The sequence below is a fragment of the Globicephala melas genome, chromosome 18 (assembly GCF_963455315.2).
Source record: "Globicephala melas chromosome 18, mGloMel1.2, whole genome shotgun sequence".
Taxonomy (NCBI): Eukaryota; Metazoa; Chordata; class Mammalia; order Artiodactyla; family Delphinidae; genus Globicephala; species Globicephala melas.
In genome coordinates, this window is record NC_083331.1 from 18,999,907 (window position 1) to 19,018,064 (window position 18,158).

The window sequence follows — 18,158 nt, forward strand, 5'->3', positions numbered from 1 at the left end:
GTCAGACTTGTGCAAAGCACAATGGCCATGTTGGTTACATTTTAACTGTCTTGAAAGTGGTATTTCTCAAAGTCTGGCCACAAACCAAGCGTATCCAAATTACTGTGGTGGCCGTTAGAAGGCAGATTCAAGAACCTGCTTCTTACCTGCTGAATGGGAATCTGTGTGAGGCCTTCACATCCAAATCTAAGTACTGGGACCTTAAAGCCTTTAAGATCCTTGTCAGTCACTTGCCATTCACAATTCAAGAATCTTAGCACCTCTTCTCTCCAGGGGTTTTTACTTATAAACCAACAGAGACTAAGAACATAAAAAAAATAAACCCAAATGGAAAAATAGGACTAATTAATATATAGATTCCTTATGAGTTGATGGTTCAGTGGATTAGAAAACAAGTGGAAATTTCACATGTACCTCAAAGAAATCACGCTGCTGTATACATGCTCACTTGGCGTTTATCTGTACAGCTCTACAACCCCTCATCCAAAACCCTCGGGTCTAAATGTATCTCAGAACTTGGATTTTTAAAAATATTCTAGAAAGTTAATAGGACTTATATATCATATGTTATATAATACCTCCAGCAAGATCTCAAGAGCCATCTTATAAATTAAGCACATTAAACTTTCATTTTAAGGCACGTTTCACATACACGTTATTTAGCATTTTCCCCCAAAACACAGGAACTTGTCCTCATTATTCCTCACTGTTGGTAAACGGACGTTTGGATTTCAGCTTCCCCCACCTGGTTTCGGACTTTGTGCAGGTCTTTAACCTCCAAGGCAACTCTGTTTCTATTTCAGACTCTAGCTCCTCTCTCCCTACACCTATAGAAACAGTTCTCCTTTATGTCCCTCCAAATACCTGGAACAACATTTGCATTCCCTTCTCTGAGTATGCTCAGCACTACTTGTCTTATTCCAGCCCAGGACAAGGACTAGTTAAGAACTACTAGAAGGTCAATTTTTCACTCAACCAGCACACACTGGGCATTTAGTACTCCCAGTCACCACTGGCTGCTGTGTGTATAATACACACAGTCTCCAGCCTGAAGTTTACTTTCCCCGGGGAGGCAAGCAATCAACAGAACACAGCAAGGCATGTGCTGCAGTTCACAGGCACTGAACCAAGCTCAAGACTGCAAATAATCAACGGTGGTGCTCAGCCACAGTAAATACCCCGAGAATCACACCTGATCCCTGAAATGTGGACATGTTTCCTCTTCATTCATACAAACAGTGCTTATGCAAACTATGCACTATAAACGAGCACCTATTTTCAGCCATTTTTAAGAAGGCTGATTTGGGAGCATTTTATCTGCAGAATCTATTATTTCACAAATGCTTTGGGAGTGAATTCAACCCATTAGAAATTAAACCAAGTTATACAAGAAGGCAAAAGTAGATGACTTTAGAAGAACACAAGTGTCACATATCACTTAAGCCTACAGCCTCACTAATTCAAAAGCCACCACTGAAGTTAAACTGCAGCAGAAATAGTGTAAGGCGTGGTATGTGAAAGTCAGCCTGGTTGAGTCTAGAAAGCTTCACAGAGGAAGGGACCCTTGAAGTGCAGTATGAAAAATTGGTAAGGTTTTGTTGAGGCAGACTGAGGGTGGGAGTGACATTCAGTTCACAAGGAGCTGCAGACACACTGGCGAAGTACACTTGAGGAAGCACAAAGAAACACACCTGGAATGTAGTAGAGTGAAAAAGTGATGTGGATATGGTGGGAAAGTTACTATAGAGAAATTATGAAAGACCTTGCATGTCAAGGATTTTTCATACAAGCAATGGGGAACTTCTCAAGAAGTTTGGGAAGACAAGAGACACGACCAAATTTATGATTCTGAGAAGTCATTCTAGGAGTACTGTCAAAGATGAGTCAGAGGGTTAAGATGGTAAATTTTATGTTGTGTATTTTACCTCAATCAATCAGTCTGAGGGTACAGCTGCAGGAACAGGAGAGAAGATGATGAAGGACCTGGACCAGGGGAGAGGCAACCAGGACAATGTGATAAGAATGGATCCAAGAGGCATGAAAGAAACAGAATGGACAGAGACTGCTTTATGTGGGGAAAAGGAAACTAATCTGAGCAACTAAGCAGATGGTAGAGGCATTCCCTTCGAGGAATACAAGAGGAAATTCAGTTCGTAATGTATCAAGTGAGAAGGACAGAGAAAATCTCACCTAGAGATGACTGGTGTGTGATTGGTGTGTGATCTGGAGTTTAGGAAAAAGGTTTGAGCTGAAGATAATGTTGTTTGCGGAGCCATCAAACAATAGGTGGAAAGTGAATCTGTAAAGAAAAACAGAAGAATAGAGGACAGAATACCAAGGCAAATTGAATCTGGTGATAAGCTTGGTTGCTTGCTACTTAGTTCTGTTTGCCCATAAATTGTTCTTGTAAATAAAATGAGGAGTGATATAACTTAGTGCATATAAAGCTATTAAGTGACATTATGCAGAAAGCCAAATACTTAAACATTTTAAACATAAAAATGGGAAATCTAGAATGGGAATTTGGCATTAAGGAAGTGTGATAGATTCAATTTACAGTGTAAATATTATTAAGCATCTACCACAATATTTGGCACATAGTAGATGCAAATTAAATGTTTATGGGGGGCCTTAACTTACGTGTTCAATTTCTTGAGGTACATAAAATGGAAAGCTTAGTACACACCTCTCAGTCAATGCCTACTGTTATTTTTAATTTGCATTTTTCACAAGCACTACTCAAGTGCAACACTGATTTCTAAGTACAACATAAATAATTTAAAAATAAAAGAGGCAGCATCAATATATGATTGAGTTTATGTTGGAAGACTTTGTTTCCTCCCTTACAGATGACTCCCTGAGCTCTCCTTCTCCAGGATCCCTAAATGATCCTTGATGCCCCCAAGAAGAGAATATTTCATCTGAAGGAATATTTGCCTTATCTGGAAAGCTGGCAGTCCAGATAATGAAGAACTGCCTCTTCCAGGTGGATCTCAGGGAGGCCGAATTCACATGATGTTCCGCTGGGCAGACCTCTGCTCGGATGTTGTGAGGGTCAGTGTAGGAGCACTTGCCTATCTTGGGATAGAGGACACCTCGGGGCTTGATTTAGCAAATACATGAAGAGCTATTTCAGACTTGCCAGTATCCTGGCAGAGTGAGGTATAGACATTTCATGAGAATACTGCGAGTAGTAGTAGTTTTTTCAATTAAAGGCAATTCTCAAAACATTTAAGAATTAACTGCTTACTTAAAGAGCTCTAAATCCTGCTCTGGTCATTCACTCTTTTAGAGAGAAATTTACAGAGTGATTATTGGATGCCACTGAGCATGCTGGGTGCCGAGTAAGTGCAATCCCCCTCTAACATGAAACTTAGCTTTTTACTTTTTACTATAAATAAGGGCCCAGGTTGGTTTTTTTCTTTTCATTGAAATAGACCTTCATGTCTAATTTGGTGAATTTAAAACAAACAAATGGAAAACCTCACAAGCTCCTAATGAGTTTGTCTACTAAAAATTGAAAAGTAGCAGATACAGAAAAAACTCCTCAGGTTTGTGATAAGTTTCTGAAACTATAAAACACCTGCTTGGATAAGTACTGGCATAAAGACATATCTCAATGAATTCCCAATCAACCAAATTTGGGATAAAGCCATGGAGGAGTTTCACCTACAAGGCTGCCTGGGTTCTTCTTATCAAGCCACCCATGTCTATCATTTAGGGAGGAGCCAGGGACAAACAAGGATTATGTCAGTTGAGGAAGGGAGTAAAACTAATGAGCAAGCAACAGAAGGATATGGAGTAATCAAACAGGAGTAGGAAAAACTGTGAAATTCATAAGTTCAAGGAATATACACTAATTTCACTTGGGCTCCTCTCACACTCTTAAAAAAAAGTCTGTTAAAATAAAATAGAAAATGAGATTTGTAAATGGTAAACTATACAATGTGCGTATATAACTTTGAAAACATAAGCAATTAAGAAAACAACTTTAGGGACTTCCCTGGTGGTCCAGTGGTTAAGAATCCGCCTTCCAATCAGGGGACGCAGGTTCGATCCCTGGTTGGGGAACTAAGATCCCGCATGCCACAGTGAAGATCCCGTGTGCCGCTACTAAGACCTGATGCAGCCAAATAAATAAATATTAAAAAAAAAAAGAAAATAACTTTAAAAATGATCTTCATTCACTGAAGAAAGATTCTTTTGTAACACATATTACAACAGTATTTGAGTCTGTTGAAAGGGCAAAATTCAAATGTAACCAGCTTTAGGAGAAGCAAGGGATTTTACAGAAATGGGCTCATAAAGAAAAGGATGTGAGTTCATGGCCTAATCCAGCAGTTCTCAAACTTTTTGGTTTTGGATCCTGTTACACTCTTAAAAATTACTAAGGACCTAAAGACTCAACACAAAAACTATTAGAACAGATAAATGAATTCAGCAAGGTAGCAGGATACAAGATTAATATACATAAATCTGTTGCATTTCTTTACACTAACAATGAAATATCAGAAAGTGAAAAAACAATCCCTTTTAAAATCATGTAAAAAAACCCACCTAGGAATAACCCTGACTAAGGAGGTGAGAGACTTATATGTTGATAACTATAAAACACTGATAAATGAAACTGAAGATGATTCCAAAAAAAAATGGAAAGATACCCCATGCTCTTGGATTGGAAGAATATTATTAAAGTGGCCATACTACCCAAAGCAATCTACAGATTTAATGCAATCTGTATCAAATTACCCAAGCATTTTTCACAGAACCAGAACAAATAATCCTAAAATTCATATGGAACCACAAAAGACCCAGAATTGCCAAAGCAATCCTGAGGGAAAAGAACAAGCTGGAGGCATAACCTTCCCAGACTTCAGACAATACTAGAGTATCAAAACAGCGTGGTACTGGCACAGACACAGACATATGGATCAATGGAGCAGAACAGAGAGTGCAGAAATGAGCCCGCACACCTATGGTCAGTTAATCTTCCACAAAGGAGGCAAGAATGTACAACGGAGAAAAGAGTCTCCCTTCAGCAAGTGGTGTTGGAAAAGTTGGAAAGCAGCATGTAAATCAATGAAGTTAGAACACTCCCTCTCACCATACACAAAAATAAACTCAAAATGGCTTAAAGACTTAAATAAGACACGACACCATAAAACTCCTAGAAGAGGACATAGGCAAAACTCTCTGACATAAACTGTACCAATGTTTTCTTAGATTGGCTTCCCAAGGCAAAAGAAATAAAAGCAAAAATAAGCAAATGGAACCTAATCAAACTTATAAGCTTTTGCACAGCAAAGGAAACCATAAACAAAAGGACAACCTACAGACTGGGAGAAAATATTTGCAAATGATGCAACCAATGTTGGGCTTGATTTCCGAAATACACAAACAGCTCATATAGCTCAATATCAAAAAAACAACCCAATCAAAAAATGGGCAGAAGACCTAAACACACATTTCTCCAAAGAAAACATACAGATGGCCAAGAGGCACAGGACAAGATGCTCAACATCACTAATTATTAGAGAAATGCAAATCAAAACTACAATGAGGTATCACCTCACACCAGTCAGAATGGCCATCATCAAAAAGTCTACAAATAATAAATGCTGAGGAGGGTGTGGAGAAAAGGGAACCCTCTGATACTGTTGGTGGGAATGTACATTGGTGCAGCCACTATGGAGAATATGGAGGTTCCTTAAAAAACTAAAAATAGAGCTGCCATATGATCCAGCTATCCCACTTCTGGGCAGATATCCAGAAAAGATGACAATGAATTAAAAAAGATACACACACCCCCAATGTTCACAGCAGCACTATTTACAATAGCCAAGACATGGAAGCAACCTAAGTGTCCATCGACAGATGAATGGATAAAGAAGATGTGGCACATATATACAATGGAATATTACTCAACCATAAAAAGGAATGAAATAATGCCATTTGCAGCAACATGGACGGACCTAGAGATTATCATACCAAGTGAAGTCAGTCATATGGTATCACTAATATGAAGAATCTAAAAAAATGATACAAATGAACTTATTTACAAAACAGCAACAGAGACTCACAGATATAGAAAAAAAACTTATGATTACCAAAGGGGAAAGAGGGAGGGGAGGGACAAATTAGGAGTTTAGGATTAACAAATACACTAATATTAGATATAAAATAAACAACAAGGACCTACTGTATAGCACAGGGAACTATATTCAGTATCTTGTAATAACCTATAACAGAAAAGAATCTGAAAAGGAATGTGTGTGTGTGTATTAATATATATCTGAATCACTTTGCTTTATACCTGAAACACAACATTGTAAACAACTATACTTCATTTAAAAAAAAAATTACTAAGGACCCCAAAGAGTTCTTGTTTTTGTAGGATTTTATCTAGTGATAGGACCATATTAGGAATTAAAACCAAGAAATTTTAAGAATTCTTTTATTAATTTATTTACAAATAACAAAAACCCATAACTCAAAACCATTATATGTTAACATAATTTTTATAAAAAATATAGCTATTTTTCTTAAAAAAAAAAGCAAAAGAACCAGTGAGAAGAGTGGCACTGTTTTACATTTTTGTCAGTTTCTTTCACATCTAGCTTAATAAAAGAGAGCTACACTCTCATGTCTGCTTTGCATTCAGTCTGCTACAGTATCACACAACATGCAAACTCCTCTGTACACTCAGGAAAGAATGAGAATGAAAAAAGCAAATGAAGTCTTCATATGACAAAAACAGCTTTAACCCTGAGGGCCCTTGAAAGGATCTTGAGGACTTCCCCGGGCCACACTTTGAGATCCACTGCCCTAGTCTAATCGCATTTTACACATAAGGAAGCTGAATCTCAGAGAGATCAACTGAGATCCCAAATGACAGGGCCTGTTAATGACGGGATACAGATCCTGGATGGTTTGTCTCACTTCCCTTGCTTTAGGTTCTCAACTGGAAATCTGGGAAATACACCCTAAAGACCTGTCGTGTTTGCTCTAGTTGCAGGGACTGTCACAATATATTACCAAAAATTTTTTTGACTTAAATAAAACAAAAGAGGAAAATCAACAAATGTGATAAATTCTGCAACGGGCATACTGTGTTAGCACCTGAATTAGGTTCTCTATTAGAACTGAAACACTAAGACAAATTCTGCACTCTCCTCCACGCACACTGGTAATGACAAACAGCACAGTCAAACCAGAGTAATACGGAAAGCAGAATTACCACAACATCACCATTTATCACGTTTTCTGAGTCTGAAATATAATTCATGACACAATCCCCGAAAATTTTTCACGAGTACAGGCTGAAAGGGTATTGGGTATATTAAGAGACTCCAAATAAATAACTGGCAATTGTGTGGGACTTTTCAGCTAAAATGGAGCGGTTCTGAAATGAAGATATTTTTCATTCTTTTACAGGACCTTATTTTGCCTTTTATGTATGGGTTGGCCAAAAAGTTCCTTTGGTTTTTTGGGTAAAAATAAAAGACACATTTTTCATTTTCACCAAGAACTTCATTGAACAACGTATTCACCCTTTTGTTCCACTACCTTCTGCCATTTTTCAGGCAACTTCATAATTCCATCTTCCCAAAACTTTTTATCTTTTTGAGCAAAGAACTGTTCCAGGTGCCTTTTACAGTCTTCCAGGGAATTGAAATTTCTTCCATTAAGAGAATTTTGTAAAGACCGAAATAAATGGAAATCCGAAGGTGCAATGTCTGGTGAATAAGGTGGAGGAATCACAACTTCCCAGCCAAGCTGTGACAGTTTCTGCCTGGCCATCAAAGAAACATGCGGTCTTGTGGTATCCTGATGGAAGATTATATGTTTTCTGTTGACTAATTCTGGACGCTTTTCGTCGAGTGCTGCTTTCAGTTGATCTAACTGGGAGCAGTACTTGTTGGAATTAATCGTTTGGTTTTCCGGAAGGAGCTCATAATAGAGGACTCCCTTCCAATCCCACCATATACACAACATCACTTTCTTTGGATGAAGACCGGCCTTTGGTGTGGTTGGTGGCGGTTCACTTCGCTTGCTCCACGATCTCTTCCGTTCCACATTATTGTACAGTATCCATTTTTCATTGCCCATCACAATTTGTTTTAAAAATGGAACGTTTTCATTACGTTTCAGTAGAGAATCGCATGCGGAAATACGGTCAAGAAGGTTTTTCTCGCTTAACTTATGTGGAACCCAAACGTCAAAGCGATTCATATAACCAAGCTGGTGCAAATGATTTTCAACACTTGATTTGGATATTTTGAGTATATCGGCTATCTCCCGAGTGGTATAACGTCGATTGCTCTCAATTAATGTCTCGATTTGATCGCTATCAACTTCAACTGGTCTACCTGACCGTGGAGCATCGTCCAGCGAGAAATCTCCAGCACGAAACTTCGCAAACCACTTTTGACACGTTCGCTCAGTCACAGCACCTTCTCCATACACTGCGCAAATCTTTTTTTGCGTTTCAGTTGCATTTTTACCTTTCTTGAAATAATCAAGCATAATATGCCGAAAATGTTGCTTTTTTTCTTCCATCTTCTATATTAAAATGGCTATGCAAAAATTCACCAATTTTGTTAAGTGTTTTTTTAAATACACGCTGATATGACAGCTGTCACAATACAATCCAACAAAATTGTTTCGAAAGAAGTTAAACACAACTAAGCACTACTAGAGCCATCTTACGGGAAAACCAGATGAACTTTTTTTTTTGGCTAACCCATTAAAAAAAAAAATCAGGGAGTCTCCTTGTTCACCTCTAGGTGATTTCCTTTGTATCCTACCAGATGATCCAAATCTTCTCTAAATGGATCGTAGCCTTGTTCCTTTAAACAACGTAGTGGCCAGAAAAGCTGGTCTAGGGGAGGAAATTCTTCCCAAGGAACCCACTCCCAACCTAGAAAAGAAAGGTATCAAAGCAATTTCTTTAGATGAAAGGAAACAAAGGATATTTATTTTGGCAAGTTAACCTATACTAAGAAAAATTAATTAAATTTAAAAATGATGGGTTTCCCTGGTGGCGCAGTGGTTGAGAGTCCGCCTGCCGATGCAGGGGACACGGGTTCGTGCTCCGGTCCGGGAAGATCCCACATGCCGCGGAGCGGCTGGGCCCGTGAGCCATGGCCGCTGAGCCTACGCGTCCGGAGCCTGTGCTCCGCAACGGGAGAGGCCACAACAGTGAGAGGCCCGCGTACCGCAAAAAAAAAAAAAAAAAAAAAAAAAAAGATTTGCTACTAATGAAGTGCAATAGTGATGCTATGCATTAGCTTGGCTATACAAACATAATTTGCATTTAGAATGAAGATCTTAAGAAGGGAATGATGATCATTTAAAACATGCTGTTATTTGAATATGACGCCAAGTTTACAAAGGCCACATTGTGGTCAAACCCAGATTTAATGCCCCTGGAGAGAGAGAGAGAGAGAGAGAGAAGAAGGAGGGGGAGGGAGACACTCACAATGTGCTGCAAGATGCTCAATTAACTGAGTCGCAAGAGAGCTGAAGTAAAGTTTATCCTAGGGGCCCCCTAGAAAACGAAGCATCTGGATAATCCTTCTAAGTATAAACAGATGGCTAGAGGAAACTGAAGCAGGCAATCCAGATCCAGGACCTGATGAACATGGGGCAGAGGCTGCATGCTTATATTATAAAAAACGAAGACCCCCGAGTGCCTGCACCTTGGCCAGGTTATCAGCTCCCCCAGTGAACCTGGTACAATCCTGCCTCCCACTTCCTAAGGCATGAATAATTTCTATTGTACCCTAGGCCAGCTGAAGGCCTTTGCATACTTTCTGTGTGTTTCTTTGTGTGACATCGTGATATAAGAAATAGGTATTTGGTCTTTATCCCTGTTTCCTGGCAGGGTTCCTAAAATCTTTGTAATTTCCTGAGTGATAGGGATCAGAGGAGCAACTTTTGTTTCCATAATAAGCTCCTTTCAACCAATGCTGAGTTTATGCTAATGAGATGGCTGGTGGCTGAGGACCCCTGGAGAGTTTCAGGATGGGGGCTGGTGACCAGGAAGACCCAGGCGTGATCACAGGGTTGGAACTTTCAGCCCACCTCTCACCCCACACTCCACCTTAGGGATGGAGAGAGGGGCTGGAGACTGAGTTAACAGCCAATGGACATTGATTTAACCAATCACAGTAATAATAATCCCATTACATAGGAACCTCCATAAAAACTCTACACAGCTGGGTTCAGAGAGCTTCTGAGTTGAACACATCGAGGTGCTGGGAGGGTGGCACATCCAGAGAGGGCATGAAAGTCCCGTGCCCCCTCCCCAGACCTGGCCCTACCTCTTTCATTTGGCTGTTCCTGAGCTGTACCCTTTAAAACAAACTGGTAATGTAAGGAGAGTGTTTTCCTTAATTCTGTGGGACATTCTAGCAAATTACCGAAGAGGGGGTTGTGGGAGCCTCGATTTATAGCCAGGCCGTCAAAAGTACAGGAGGCCTGGACGTGAGATTGGCATTGGAAATGGGGGCAGTCTCATGGGACTGAGCTCTTTAACTTTTCGGATCCAAGTAGACAGTGTAAGAATTGAACTGAATTATAGGACACTCAACTGATGTCTGGAGAGTTGGAGAATTATTTAGTGTGAGGGTAAAAGTCCACACATTTGGTATCAGAAGTGTTGTGAGTAAAAACAGTTCAGACTTTGCTAGCTCATTTTAAAGGATTCCAAGTAGTTACCTATTTTACAAAAAATCTTATATGACTCAACGGGCCTTCGGGTAGAACATGCCCTTCTGTTCATTCAATCAAGTCAGTCTGTAAAACACTTCAGACATGACTTATTCATTCTAGCAATGTCACTTCCTTCTGCACAGAAGCCCTCCCTGACCACCCCACCTGACACAGCACCCATGCATCACTATCTTTACACAGCTTTATTTTTATTCTTACTCCTATCATTACTATCATAAAATATCTGCTAATTTGTTGCCTTTCCCCCCAGATAAAATGTAAAGTCCAGGAGGGCAGGGACTTTGTTTTAAACACCACTTTTCCTTTAGTGCTTAGAACAATGTCTGGCACACAGTACTCAGCAAGTATTTGTGAATGAAAAGATTTTCGCTGTTAGAGGAGAAATTAAACGTTTAGAGGGGTGATCCTACATGAGACCACTTGGATAAGGTTTCTTATGGCAAATAATATACTGAATAAGTTTGATATTTTACTCTTTAGTTCCTTTTATCATGCAGTTTTACGAAATCTGAAGAGAGATGATACATGCAAAGCCCTAAGAACAATGCTTAGTACACAGTAAATAACAGAATATCAGTTATTGTCATTAAAGCTTTCAGAGCACTCAATTCAACGCAGAAGGTAACAGCTAAGTGTTTTGTCAGGTTAAGCATTCTCTATAAAAGGAAGTTTTACCTCTCTTGCACAGGTGAGAAAACTGAGGAAGTCACGTTAAATGTTTTGCTTAAAAATCAGTGTGAAACAAAATTAAACACTAACAATAAAACTAACGCTTACTGAGTACTTACTGTGTTCACTAGGCCAGGCCCGTTGTATGTATTAACTCATTTTATTCTTACAACAACGCATCTGAAGTAGGTACTATTGTCACAAGTGAGAAAAGAGGCCCAGAGACCTAAATAACTTGTCCAAGGTTACAAACCTCTAAGTAGAAAAACCAGGATGCGAACCAAGTAGTCTGGCTCTAGGCCCAGCTCTCTTTCCTGTTCTGTCCTTATGTATCCAGGATTTAAGTATATTTACATTCTAACTGAAGTATAATTATATTCTAATCTAATTTTCTTCCTATGGCAATATAACGTAATCTTCCTTCAGACCATGTGCTCTCATAGAAAATGCATTATTTATAGTTCTCTTACTTTCATTTTTCTCAGGCTCTACATTCTTTGGTTCTGAATCATGAGTCACATCCACCTCTCCTTTCATTAAAATAGTGACATAATGGTAATTCTCTTCCTCAACGAAAGAATTCACAACCGAGGCAAAGCGAACATTTTTCAGGTGAAGAGCTGCTTCTTCCCAGGTTTCCCTTTGAGCACATTCTTCCCAGCTTTCACTGAAAAACAGAAACACACCACCATATTCAATTCTATTTATGCATTTGTTTTTGCCATGAAATTCCTGGCTAGAAATTCCTAGTGTAAAGCAAAAAGAGCTGTAATTGGTTCACGCTTTACAACAATAAATCAACAACCCTCCTTTGACACTCTGTTTATTCTATATCAAGTATCTGAAGACCAAAAGGACTTCATATTGAACAAAAAAATGAACTTTTAGCCAATTCAGCACTACTTCATGTGCCTGGAAGCAGCATGCAACCAGGAGGTGGTTTAATATATCAGTTAAGAGCACAGCTTTGGAGTCAACTAGACCTGGGTTTGAGTTCAAAGTCCATTATTTTCCACCTTAGACAAGTAAGAAGATAATACTACTTTCTCATGGGGTTGTGTTAGTTGTACCAAGAAGTGGACACTGTCTTTTCTGAAGGCTCAGAAGGCTCAAAACTGAGGGCAATAGGCAACAGGCATTCACGAAATATTAAAATACACTGATGTGATTAGTTCACCTTCAACGTATGATCCATAACTAGATATTGACAAAAACGCTGATATTCCAAGTTACAAAAACCTGTATATAAATTAAAACATTTCACTGCAGTTTTCATACATGAGACAAGACTAAAAATATATAATATATCTCCCTTTAGAAATTGTTCCAAATGAAATTTTATACAATCAGATAAAATATGAGTATTGAATGAAAACAAATATTATTAAAAGAAATCATTAGTGATTCAGTTTTTCTAAAAGTCATTTCATATGCACTTTAGATTAAATTTCCAAATATTTATGAAGCACTTTAGTGTGATATTCAGCAAAAAAGAATATTGTTTCTCTATCTTTTCTACCTTGAATATTTTTGTATCTCTAATTATCTAAACTACCGTCACTACCCAGTCTACATAAGAAGACAGATCTTTGGGAGGGAGGAGAGTTGTGCGTTTTCAGCCTGAAGGAACGTTCCTCTTCCTCCTGATGAGGGGCCAGCTCTGCCTTGAAACCAAGTGAGAGGCCCTCCAAGAGAATTAGTCACAAAGACTGGGTGAGACTCTCAAGAAGGAGGTACTGGTATGTTACTCCCCAGTTAAAGACTGAGCTGTGGAACCTCATAGGTCTATCCTAGTGCATCAGAGTAGAGGTGTAGGAGGGAAAGAGCTCTTGTGTTAATCTGAAATGTGTCCCGTGGTGTTTAGGGATGCACGTGAATACACAAGGTGATGCTCATTCCCACTTTAGGAATTTGGAAGGCAGGAGAGTGGCTAAAGCAGCCCACGATGGCTGAGCAGAGAAAATGGGCAGCAGTGAAAGCGTCCTTCCCAACATGTGTTTTCTTTGGGCCAAGCAGATGCTACAAGAGACTGCTGGGGGGCCCGTCACAAAGAAAATGCAGCGTGGTGTGCTAACAGCAGGAGCTGGTGGCCAGCGTCACAAAAAGTCAGTCACCTATGTCAGGGAACTGTGCAGTGTAGAAATCCTTATAGGACTTCCAACCAACCAATAAACACACCCTAAGAAAGAGAGCACGCAGACTTCCCTGGTGGCTCAGTGGTTAAGAATCCTCCTGCCAATGCAGGGGACACGGGTTGGATCCCTGGTCCGGGAAGATCCCACATGCCTCAGAGCAACTAAGCCCGTGAGCCACAACTACTGAACCTGTGCTCTAGAGCCCGCAAGCCACAACTACTGAAGCCCGCGCACCACAACGAAGAGTAGCCCTGCTTGCCGCAACTAGAGAAAACCCGCGCGCAGCAACAAAGACCCAACGCAGCCAAAAATAAATAAATTTTAAAAAAGAAAGAAAGAGAGCACGCCTGTGAATACTGCACCCAGAGGGCACATAACATAGATCACAGCAGCACCACTCAGGTAAAAGTTTTGCTCCCTCTCCTCCTTCCTCAACACACCAGAAAAAGAAACCAGAAACAGTGAGAAGAGGAGGAGGTAGAGAAAGCAAAACAATGGCCCACACCTCCTTTCCCCACTACAAAGGAAAGCTAAATGCCTGGAAGAGGATCATAATAACCAAAATACGATTTACTTTTATAATCAAGTGAAAGTGAGACAGGCTGGGACTGGGACCCTTTACTGCACTGCTTGCACCTGGACTAACATCTCCTCTCCCTGAACAACAGAATACAAATAAACTCTAAGAGACGACGAAAACTAACTGCACCCATGTACAGTTAGGGCAAACTGTGAACAAAGATACAAAAAGGCCAAAACCCAACTGCCACTTTTGAGGCACCAGGAGCAAAACCAGGGTACCACACACGACACAGGCACCCGGCACCACCAAGGGGGTGGAGAGATCACCTAAGCCACCCCTCCAGCCCAAAGCACCTATCCACTCCCACCCTCACCCCGTTTAAGGGACCAGCTCACCTGCCTCAGAGAGCGAGCAAGGGCACCTGTTATCTCTCATGCTGTAGCATGAGTCCCAATAAAGTCTTGCCTGAATTCTTTTGTCTGATGTCTTATCAATTTCTATTGATTAAAGAGTTCAAGAACCCAGGTTGGTAACAAGAGCAAAACAATTGAATTTGCAGAAAACATCATGGAGAAGCAGAGAAGGGAAAGACAAATCATATTTGAAGACAATGAAAAGAGAAAATAAAGCTACTTCCTTCCTGTTTGTTTCCCATCGATTTAGCCCACTCAGTTTACCAGTTATACAAAGATAAGTGAAAGCACACATGTGAAGAGCTTAGCATAACACCTAGCACTTAGTAAAAAGGTCATTAAAGTTCAATTTTGGCCATTATCATTCAGTATGAGTCAAGACTCCAATACTGTCTTGTGTTACTGTTAGGACAACTATCTCGAACCACTACTCTAGAAATTACACATTCTAAATAGTGCTTAGTTTGTGATCTAACGTTGGCTAATGCTCCCCCGCCCCCAAACTGACAAAGTACAATATGGTGTGCTTGTCTGGGCAATTTGATTCTTAATCTAGGCATTTTATTATTTATTAAGTGATAGCTTATCTTACTTATCTAAAAACGAGAAACTTATTGATGCTTTTAAAAATTCTGAAGACCATTTAAACAATTCCCTGTGCTAGAAGATAAGAATTCCATATTCTATAAAGATCTGAGTCTGATTAAAAGGCACTAGGATCAAGCCTCTACTTCTAACAACCACTTTATAAGAAATACGTGAATTAGAAGAATATAGTCATAATGTGAAAAATTCAAATGACCCATATTCAACATGGCATAGGAAGAAGGGGAGGGCGGGTACTGCTAGATTAAGAGACTTAAAAATGTATCAATCACATGCAACATGTGCCCTTCCTTTAATCTGAATTGGTACAAAAGAGTAAAAAGACATTTTCAAGACAACTGCAGAAAACAGTACAGACTGGGTAACAGATGCTATAAAATATTTTAAGGTTTGAAAATGGTATTGTGGTTACTTCTTTTTAAAAGCCTATTACAGATAGATACTGAATTACTTAGGGGTGGTGTAATAAGATGCCCGCTTTCCTTTAAAATAGTTTAGAAAACAAGGGGTGTGTGTGTCTGTTTGCCGGGAGGGAGGAGCAGTAAAGACGAAACAAGAACAAACTGAGTAACGGGTACATGAGGATTCACTGACTATTCTATCTTTATGTATGTTTGAAACTTTCTATACAAAAGGAAAAACAAGCTCTGTGTCTTAAACGCTTTATTCTCACTTTGAGATAGATCATCTACCAGAGCGCTTGCACCTGGACAAAGATAGAGGTTAAAAAAAATAACTGCACGCATGCGCAGTTGGGGCAATTATAAACAAGCTATAAAAAGGCCACAAACCAACTGCCATTTCGGAGCTGCTGAGAGCAAAGCAGGGTACCACGCATGATTCCCACACACACCAAGGGGGTTAGGCGGGCCACCTAAGCTGCGCCTCCTGCACAGCCCGCAGATCCATCCCTATTCTCACCCCATTTAAGGAACCAGCCCACCACCACGTCCCCTCCAGGGGAGCCGAGCAAGGGGCACCTGTGTCTTGTTCTCGCTCCCTCTTGCTACAGCACGAGCCCCCAATAAAGCTTCGCCTAAATTCCTCATCTGGCATCTTATCAATTTCTATTGATTAAAGAGTCCAAGAGTCTGGGTGAATCCACCTTCTAGCACAATCTCAGCCTTTTTTCACCCTTGTGTAGAACTTTCTTTGTCGGTCTGACACATCATCAAACCACAACATGCCAAAGCAGAGAGGGACCTTAAGGAGTACAGCATCTAACTTCCCCATTTTAAAAAGAGAAACTGAGGCCCAGAGTTTCAGTCGCCCATTCGCTTGGTTAGAGCGCAACTAAACTTACTGGAGCAGGAAACACAGAATATATCCATGTGCGTTTAAATCACCAGCAAACCGTGCAAAAGCCTTAACTGACAGAACTACATTGACCGCGGCCTATAAACACCAACTTCCGGTCTCTCAAGTGCGAGCAGTAAGAAAAACACAACTCACCAGCCAACTCCCAGCCGCGTCAGGTCTCGCGAGGAGCTGATGGCGCAGGCGCAGCTCACACGGGAAAGAGGAAATCTCTCCTTCAGCCATACCCAGCGCAGTGCCTCCTCCCGGCCCGAGAGGAGAAAAGAGGAACTCGCGAGAAACGACGCAGCGTCGGCGCGCACGCACGGACGCACGCAGGGAGCGAGGTCGTCCTTTCCGTGCACTTCCCGCTTTCCCCGTCCGCCAGGCAGCGGCTGCTTACCCGAACTCCAAGTGGCCCCCAGGAAGTTGGAATTTGCCGGCTCCAAATGACCCTTTCCTCCTCCCCAGGAGGACGCAGCGAGGATGCCTGCAGCTGGTCACCACTACTCCTACCCCGACTCCTGGGCGCCGCCCCCGCGCCTCCGCACTGGCCGTCATAGCGCGAGAGGGCCTCGCGGGCCGAGGCCGGAAGTGACGTTTGCTTTACCCCGCCCCCGGGGCCGCCGCCAATCTCCCTGAGCAGGTGAGGGACCGTAAATCACTGTGGGATCCCCCGGGCTTCCGCCGCTTTTCCTTTGTGCTTGGTGTCTCCCGCATCTACGGGTCCAAACTTGTGAAGGTTGTTTCCTCCCGAGAGGCTCTGTGGCCAGAGTTTGGCTTTAACTAATGCTGTTTACTGTTGCGCTTTCAACATTATTTATCTACTCTTAGATTCCTCCATGCACTTAACCAGCCATCTACTTTTATAAACCTCTGTGTCTTTGCACATCTTTTTTTTTTTTTAAATAAATGAGCTTCACCACAGTAAACTCATTCCACTATAGCTCAAATCAGTGTGGTACTGGAGCAAGGACAAATAGTATAGAAATATCCTGGTATGAATAACTATTAACAAATCATGGGAAGAAAAGCACTAGTCAGTTATGCTGGGACGAATTAGTTACCTATTTAGGAGGAAAAATAGACGCTGTTCCAGTTGTTTGCATGCCATGCACCAACAAAAAAATCCCAACTGAATCAGAGTTGTAATGAAAACAAACAAAACAAATGACTGGTTTCTGGTTGGAGACTTTTTAAAAAAATTAATGTAAATTAGGTTTTACTTCTAAAATAATGTGCACATAATTTTTAAAAGGCAAATGGTACAAAAACTATAAGAAGAACAACCTTACTTTCTGGTCATGCTTCCATTCACTTTTTTTTTGGTACGCGGGCCTCTCACTGTTGGGGCTTCTCCTGTTGCGGAGCACAGGCTCCGGACGCACAGGCTCAGCGGCCATGGCTCACGGGCCCAGCCGCTCCGCGGCATGTGGGATCTTCCCGGATCGGGGCACGAACCCATGTCCCCTGAATCGGCAGGCGGACTCTCAAGCACTGCGCCACCAGGGAAGCCCTGATTAAACATTTTTATAGCATTTCTCTTTCCACCCAGAAACTCAACAGTCTTCAATGTGGTGTGCACCACAAAAATACTCCATGATATTTTCCCAAATAAAAATTGGCAACATATGAAAAGGATAATACATCACGACTGAATGGGGTTATTCCCAGAAATACAAGTCTGGCTTGAAATTTGAAAACTCAATCTATGTAATTCACCATGCTAAAAGAGGGAGAAAGGAAACACATATTATCATTTTAATAGATGTAGAAAAT

General features: G+C 40.8%; 1 protein-coding gene across 7 annotated transcripts in view; it reads right to left on the reverse strand.

The window, feature by feature from the left end:
• NUDT15 (nudix hydrolase 15) overlaps window positions 1-16,958 on the reverse strand; it is a 41,936-nt gene extending 24,978 nt beyond the window's left edge. For 2 of the 7 annotated variants that reach the window (XR_009559697.1, XR_009559694.1), the window contains exons 1-3: window positions 16,783-16,958; window positions 11,877-12,073; window positions 2,191-4,120 (exon numbers count right to left, since the gene is read on the reverse strand). Coding sequence is in view for 1 of the 7 variants with exons in the window: in XM_030882298.2 (XP_030738158.1) it covers window positions 8,760-8,920; window positions 11,877-12,073; window positions 16,783-16,940 (516 nt within the window). In the remaining 6 variants the exon portion in view is untranslated. Of the gene's footprint in view, window positions 1-146; window positions 301-1,925; window positions 1,984-2,190; window positions 4,121-6,545; window positions 8,921-11,876; window positions 12,074-16,386; window positions 16,527-16,782 lie in introns of those variants that run through there. The other 5 variants (XR_009559695.1, XR_009559698.2, XR_009559696.1 and 2 more) reach the window with 5 other exon arrangements.
• Between the last annotated feature and the right edge of the window lie 1,200 nt (window positions 16,959-18,158).